This window comes from Amblyomma mixtum, chromosome 8 (genome assembly GCF_055824585.1).
Source record: "Amblyomma mixtum isolate Tamu chromosome 8, ASM5582458v1, whole genome shotgun sequence".
Taxonomy (NCBI): domain Eukaryota; kingdom Metazoa; phylum Arthropoda; class Arachnida; order Ixodida; family Ixodidae; genus Amblyomma; species Amblyomma mixtum.
The window spans coordinates 65,760,066-65,768,173 of NC_143019.1; the positions used below are offsets into that span (position 1 = coordinate 65,760,066).

Sequence of the window (8,108 nt, forward strand, 5' to 3'; positions counted from 1 at the left end):
CAACGCGGCCCGCGTCCGTTGAACCAAGGCCTTTTGGGTCTTTAGGTCGTGACAGCCGAGCAGGGCCGCCTCCCAGTCCTCTTTGGTGGGGTTGGGGTTGGGTGTCAGCCACCTCCCCACAGAATTGACACGCGCCATCAAGTGATGTATTGAAATGTTTAAGGACCGCCGGGCACAGCACAGTGTTAGAATTTTGATGAGGAGGCGCTCGTCAGCGCGTTGCAGTCCCTTACAAGGGGCCGCGTAGCGCCGGTGCTCCTACTTGCAGTAATCGGATCTGTTTGAATGTAAGGGCCAGATTGTCTGATTGGGAGTAGGCTTCCAAGGACAGGGAGATAGCCCGGGGAGAGATTGCGCGCGGGCGACCTGATCGGCCTGTTCGTTTCCCTGGAGTCCCTGGTGACCGGGGGCCCGAATCAGGTTACGTGGAGTTGAATCTTCGCATCGGCAGCTATATTGCAGTATGCGCCAGGCAAGCGGAGGAGCCCAGCCTAGCTCATAGTTCCGACAGGCCCCTCGCGAGTCGGTGACGATGTGTTTCGACTTGGGGTGAGAGCCAGAGCAATGGCAATCTCCTCTGCGTGTGTTGCGCTGAACGCTTTGAAAGTGAGCCACTGCGTCATCCGCATAAAGAGCGTGATGTATCCCGGGCAGAGAAGACAATTTGGAGGGAAGATGAAGCATTGCCAAATTGAAGAGGAGGGGAGACAGGACCGCGCCTTGAGGTGTTCCCCTCGAGCCGATGGTGTATGGTCCGTGTTCCGCATCTTGTATGCGTATATAGGCTTGACGGTGTGTAAGAGTTTGTATTATGTAATGGAATGTTTTGTGGCCACAGTTGGTGTTACTGAGGTGGTCCAGGATTACTTCAGTTTGAAGTTGTCGAATGCGCCTTTAAGATCAGAGGCCGACCACCTTGTCGTTGTGGGGACATTGGACAGGATCTAAGATGTCGCGGTGGATCTGCAGAAGTATATGTGCTGACTTGTGAGGGCGAAAACCGAACATGGTGCCCGCGAAAATGTGCTGTGTTTCGAGAAAATCGGAGAGTCTATCGCGCACCATCGTCTCCACCAGCCGACACAAGACGTGAGGGGGCGAAGGTCCTCGACATCTTTTCTAAAGGCTTAGAAAAGCTTATCTTCTCTCGACGGCAAAAATTCATAGAAAAAAATGATATTATAACAGGATGGCAGTTTGGATTTCGGAAGAATAAATCCACTGAGCTTGCGCTTCTTCACGAGAAAGAATATATCCTAAACAGTTTTGAAAAGAAACATATCGTGCTAGCTATCTTCGTAGATTTCAAAAAAGCATTTGATTCTCTAAATCACGAACTGCTGATTAGAAAGCTTGAAATGCATGGAATTAGAGGTCTTCCTCTGCAACTTTTAAACTCTTATCTTTCTAATCGTGCACAATATACAAGCATTAATGGTATTGAGTCTTCTTTAAAGAATATAAAATGTGGAGTGCCACAGGGTAGCATATTGGGGCCTTTGCTCTTCAACTTATTTATTAACGACATAGTGAACATCACCGACCAAGCATCGTTTTTTATTTATGCAGACGACACAAGTATTTTCCTCTCAACGAATGACTGCGATTCCCTGATAGACAAAGGAAACAATATTTTATGCCAACTAAACACCTGGACAGAACTAAATGGGTTAAAAATAAATGTGAATAAAAGCAAGGCAATCTTCCGACCAAGGAATAAACTTCTGCATACAAATAAAAAGCTACTACTTAATTCAGAGGAGATTGAGATAGTAGAAAAATTTAAAACACTTGGAGTCGTCTTTCACGAAACAGTGTCATGGGACCATCATGTAGATACTATCTTGGCTAAACTCGCTCGAGTCGTAGGACACCTATATCGCCTGAAAACAATGCTTCCTGCGAGGATTAAGGAGCTCATATAGAAATCTTTGTTTTTGTCCCATTTGAATTATTGTCACCTTGTCTGGGGCATGACCACTCTGAATAATCTTGACAAAATTTATCTACTTCAAAAGAAAGCGATAAGGTGCATATTCCAGCTTAGTTTCAACCAGCATACAAGCCAGTACTTTGAAGATGCAAGTATTATGAAAAATTTTGACATCTATAGTTTTCAACTGCTTTCTAGGTATAAGAAGGAGCTACTTCGTCATATTGATTATTTGGGGACACTGGCCTGCCTAACACCGAGCGAGAAGCTGTATAACACTAGACAACACTCCCCGTGGCAGACTAAAACTCCAAGAACAAACTACAGATTACAAATGATTGCCTTCCAGCTGCCTAAACACCTAAACACGTTACATCATAAAAATATTGACATAATTAGTACGCCGATCCGTGACCTTTGTAAACATTTCCTGTGTTTCAAAAATTAGTCTGGTTTTATAATCTTTTCATTTTTCCTTTTTATTCAATGTTTGCGTCAAAAGTTTGTAGTACTATTTTTGTTATTGTGATACTGTTGCACAATATGTATTCTTTGTTCCCCTGATGCCTTTGTATATGTAGGGGCCGAGGGCTCGTCAAGCCTTGCTGGCTTTTTTCCTCGGCCCTTTTCATCGTTGTGATGAATAAATCTCTATTATTATTATTATTATTATTATTATTATTATTATTATAGATTTGCCGGCCTTCGGGATGGTCACGAGAGTCGACTTCCAGTCGAAAGGGAGAGGAGTCTCTCCGTCCCAAATGCTATTGATGTATTCGAGGAGCGAGTTGTCTGCATTGTTTAACACAACGGATGACAGTATTCTATTTTTTTCATATACTGGAAGCCCCCGTTTCGCGTGCGCATCCAGGTCGTGTACTGTTCCTTTGTTTAGTCTTGAGAACACAGTACACGTTTGTCTATATCGTTTGTCCGTCGTTTTTTTCGGGCGTGAGACTTGTACTATTTATAGGAATGTGGCCTGGTCGGACCCGGCAGCTATACGCTGTGAATCGTTCAGTGACAAATTTTACGAGAAATTCATGCTCGGTCTTGAACCTGCTTCTGAAGGACCGTATAAAACGGAGCTTTAGGCACTGAGTCTGCTCGTGCAAGCTTGATCAGTCTCGTCCTTGGGGAAGGCAGTCTTTGCAAAAGGCGATGATGCAGCATTGCCTTCGCTACACTCGATGCAAAAACTCTAGTTGGTTGTTTTGCCTGCGCGCATCTAACCTCTCTCGCTCTATAAATTTTTAAAATTAGAAGCGCTGGCACAGCTGTACTTGTCGTTGAGGTCCATTGCATGCTGGTCGCCATCATTGTCGCATTTTTCGCCGCAAAACCTAATCATTCTTCCAGTGCCATTAGCCTTGAAGCCGATTGAAGAATTTTGATTTCTACTTCGACGCAGGCAATGAATGTCATACGGTGCAATAGCTTTTAAGGGCGGATGTGGCTTTAAAATCCCTCAAAATGGCCAAATAAAATGTTTTTTTTTTTGTAATTGTTGCATCCGCTTGTATGCCTCGTTTCTTGTGCTGCCTCGAAGTTTCACTGATGACATTGATCGGGAAGTACTTAAAAAAAAAAATTCGCTTTCGCTGTGCATTGCAGGGAAACGCTTGAACAATGGGCGCCTTTCTCCCTAGATACTTATCTTGCGGAGCAGATTTCTTCACGACTGTTTTATTTATTCTGACCCTATTTGTTTGGTGCACTCCTGGGACCATACTGCACGTGACTTCCTTTGTTTTCAAAATAATAATTGGTAAATCACTCAGCAACCAGAATGAAGACAAATAATGAGGAAAAAATAAGGCACTTGCCATGTTTTGGTAGAACATATACATGGATAAAAGAAATAACTTATGAAGCTTTCAGACTCAACCATGCGGGAGACTGAACAATTTTTCAGTTTCAGTTTTAAAGAAACCGACTGCCCCATTACGCGGCCAACGGCAGTCAAGCCAATCCGTATCAAGCTCATTTACGATTGCAATGGCGGCGCCCTTCAGGTATGCTTTACGTACTTCAGAGGTGCATTGAGGCTCGCCGTGGATGCACGTGCGTGACTTAAAGGCACACTTGGTTGATTTGGTTGCATTTTCTATAGCGGCACTGCGGTGCAGTGTTTCAGGCAACGAAGGGGGGTACGCAATGTGCGGGCGCTTAACCATGTTGTGCCGAGGGCTCGGATGTCTCTCCGTGAGCACTGCCCGCTTGAGAGCAACGCGGTTTGGTTTGCTGGCCAAGAATGGCCAATGGTCATCACCGGCGACTCGCTCAGGCAGTTCGTCGGCGCAAAGCGCCCAGCAACCATCGGCGCGTCTGCCTTTCGAAGTGGATACAAACGTTGCAAAGAACACGGAAGTCTACCGCTTCGACAACTTCAGAGTGTTCGCGTCACTCAGGATGTTTACCGTAGTGCAGCTTTTCCTGTGGTCGTTCATGGCCCACTACTGTTACGTGGTGACTGATCCCAGCGAGGGTGTTCCCCCGGATGTGCAAAGGAGTGGACGAGTTGGGGGACTGCTGGAGTTCCTCCGCGAGCGGCTCACAACTGACCGGTACCGTTATGGCTTGGTAGCTGTGTGCACTACAATCGGTGAGTTTATGCATTCCTTTTGAAATTGATGGCTGTCGAGCTCCCAGGCTGGAATTAAACGGGAACACTGCCTCTGAACAGAACTCAATCCTTAGCTTTCTTGTTTGTTTGTTTGTTTGTTTCAGTTTGTGAAGTCAGGTATTAGTTATCAACTTGGTCTCACATCTCTGCCGCGCTCCGCTCTCGATAAATAACGTGCAGTAATAATCGTACTAGAATTCGGGCCGGAAGCATACGCAAGTGATGAAAAATAGCGGAGGAAAGCAATGAATCAGCAGACAGAAAAAGAGCGTTATATTGCAGGCGTCTCTCGTCCATGTGGTTGTGCGACGCCAAAGCTAATTACAGAGTAAAAAGAAATAATAACAATGATAGTGGTATGGAATGATGCGAAGTGGGTTAAACGGTCCAGAATCAATGGCAGATGTCATAAAAACGTGCCGATACCATCATGCACAAAAAACCGGGTTTGCACAAGAAGCAGTCGGGTAGCATGAGGACAGCAAGTCACATGCGCTTATGTACAGTCGGGGATGAAAGTCTCTGGACCACGTGCTTCTCAAACGAAGCCCATAGCTCTGCTGTTAGCCTACGGCTGGAGACCACACTTGTGGAGGTGAAATTCATATTTTGTTTTTTCATCTCCACAAGTGTGGTTTCCAGCCGCCGGATAATAGCAGAGCTGTGGGCTTTGTTTGAAAAACATGTGGTCCAGAGACTTTTGTCCCCGACTGTACGACGCATGTCTACCGTGCTTATTTACGGCAGTAAATATATGCAGCCTTTTAAGCGCTAATTGAATCTAACGCTTCTCTCAAGTAACGTTTTCACTGGCGCCCTTAAGCGCATATGCAGCCTCACAAGGAATATGACGCGTTTTTCTTTCATACGTTCGCCGGTTTGGCGAAGTTTGTTGTGCTCTTTGCAATCCAGTCTTTGATATCAGTTCCTTGCGGCATCAGTTTCTAGAGCTATGGAAATAATTTCATGCTGATCACAAAACGCCCTCTATAGAATGACAGCGCCCTGGTGTTGATTAGTAGAGGACGCAACGTTCCTTTAGAAGAGAAGTCGGCGGCACCATTCAACACACACGTAACCTTAGAGGTAGCAGACTTAACCGGAACATGCGTAAAATCAGTCTGGAAGTGTCGGCCTCGTGTCTAATACCCGTGCCACACGCGTGCAAGAAATGGTAGTAAATGTTTAAGGCCTTAAGTTTGTTAATGTCGTATCGAAAGTGACGATGACGATAACGCTTGCAAGGTAGTCAAAAGTTTCATCTGAATATAACTGTGTTCTGCAACTTTACCGGCACAGGTTTGAAAAATTCTCCCGCCACAACCGTTGGCTTGTTTGTGGTGAAACGGCGCACAAAGCTTCCTTATTGTTGTCCGTTTTAAGGCATAGTAAGTATAAAAGTGGTACTTACTAGGTTTGGTCACGCGAGATGCGAAACAAGAAGCACCCGTGTTGAGATCGAGCCGCCGTCATCGAATTTCTGCCGAAAGATACTTGTGGCGCCATCTGGCATCGCTGAAGGAAAGCGCCGCGACGGAAGCGCCGAGGCGAGCGCTGCAACGAGCGCGGCAGCTTGCTTTGAATGCGTCGTTCGGGCCATGTCGTCTGCTTAAGCGCGTGAAATATTTTTCGGAAAACGCATTTTGAAAACTATCGTAAACAAATTAAATGACTTGACGGTGATTTACCAATAAAAGATATGTTCTCCATTGTCTCGTCGTATTTCTGCCGTCTGCTATCGCGGCGCTTTCCTTCAGCGATGTCAGATGACGCCACAAGTATCTTTCGGCAGAAATTCGATGACGGCGGCTCGATCTCAACACGGGTGCTTCTTGTTTCGCATCTCGCGTGACCAAACCTAGTAAGTACCACTTTTACACTTACTATGCCTTAAAACGGACAACAATAAGGAAGCTTTGTGCGCGGTTTCACCACAAACGAGCCAACGGTTGTGGCGGGAGAATTTTTCAAACCTGTGCCGATAAAGTTGCAGAACACGGTATATCGGGAATGTTGTTCAAATGTAATGTAAAAACGATTTTCCAGAAAATACGGCTGTTCCTGCTTTACAAGTTGAAAAAGTAGCCATAAACTCGCACGTCAGCACATAAGTCGAGAGTACCTGTCAATAAGGCAGGTTAAAATGGCGCTCTTCGCATCGAAAATGCGGTATAGATGCCTCATCTGACTGAAAGTTAATAATTAACCATTTCCTACTGGTTAGGAAGTTGTTACTAACAAAGCTGCATGCTTTTCTGCGTGTGGAATGGGAACGAGAGTACACATTGCACGGGCGAATGAGTTGTGGCGAACTCAGCAGGTCGCGAATGGCAGTATGGCTAATGCCATTAAATTTATGCGTGTGGCACTGCACGAATGCTGTTAAAACTTAAGGCAGTAAGCACTTAATGGCATTAAATCTGTCCGTGTGGCACGGGTATAAATAGCCCAGTTTCTGCGTAAAAATGGAACAAGTAACGGGTATTGAAGAATGTTTTACTAATTAAATTAACGCATAACTATCTCATCCGCGTGCGAGGATTCTCTCATGGCTGAACCGTGTCTGGGTGTTGCGCTGCAGGCAGCCTGGTGGTAGCGGGAAGCACGCTGTTCGTCCTTCGCAGCGTGCGCTCCATCGTGCTCCTGAAAGGCGGCCAGCGGGTATGGGTGCAGACGTACGCGCCCTTCCGGGGCGTACGCGGCCTCGAGGTTCCGCTGGAGCACATCAACTGCCTCCAGTCACGGCTGCGCAAGGCCAGCTACATCACGCTGAAGATCAAGGGCCACTGGTTCTACTTCATGCTCGACCAGCGGGGCACATTCCTCCACCCGAAGCTGTTCGACAACACCGTCGGCGTCAGCCGGAAGTTTTAAGGGACGACGCAGCGCAGCCACCAAAGAGCTGGTGCCGGGCAAATGATCTCGACGGCTGCGCTCGTGTCGACTAGCGGCACACTCGGGAGTTACGTGCCAATGCACGATGTCACTCAGCCCCCCATTCTCTCCGGCTGTTTTCGGCACGAATAATAGAGAGTTTTGAAGGGGTATCCGGGTCTTGAGGTGTCAAAAAAATGCGAAGTCGATTAGAAATAAAAAGCTTCTTTCTTTGGTTGGTTCGTTTTTTGGGGTTTAACGTCCCAAAGCGAGTCAGGCTATGAGGGACGCCGGCCGTAGTGATAGGCTCCGGAAATTTCGACCATCTGGAAATTTCAGCGTGCACTGACATCGCACACTACACGGGCCTATAGAATTTCGCCTCCATCGAAATTCGGTTGCCGCGGCCGGGATCGAACCCGCGTCTTTTTTCGGTACTAAATATACTTCAACCTATACATCTGCAAAGTATCCATGCTCGAAACGATGCGTAAGTACAAAAAAAAAGAGGGTATTTTGAGAGTCATCGAAGCGCGAGCTTCGAATTGACGTTCTACATCACGCGATCGTAATTCCGAAACCGCTCTTCAACCGTCACCATTTTGCTTCTGTTTGAAAACTTGTTTCTTGACCTTTCGTTTGCGTCTTCCAAGATGGCATCAGAGCAGCGCA

The 8,108-nt window shown here is 46.4% G+C and overlaps 1 protein-coding gene across 1 annotated transcript; it reads left to right on the top strand.

Moving 5' to 3' along the window:
- Positions 1-3,908: 3,908 nt before the first annotated feature.
- Positions 3,909-7,671, top strand: LOC149332775 (transmembrane protein 223). The gene is made up of 2 exons (XM_089558357.1): positions 3,909-4,541; positions 7,144-7,671. Exons 1-2 carry the CDS (start codon positions 3,995-3,997, stop codon positions 7,434-7,436), a joined length of 840 nt encoding a protein of 279 aa, XP_089414483.1. The 5' UTR covers positions 3,909-3,994; the 3' UTR covers positions 7,437-7,671.
- Positions 7,672-8,108: the final 437 nt, after the last annotated feature.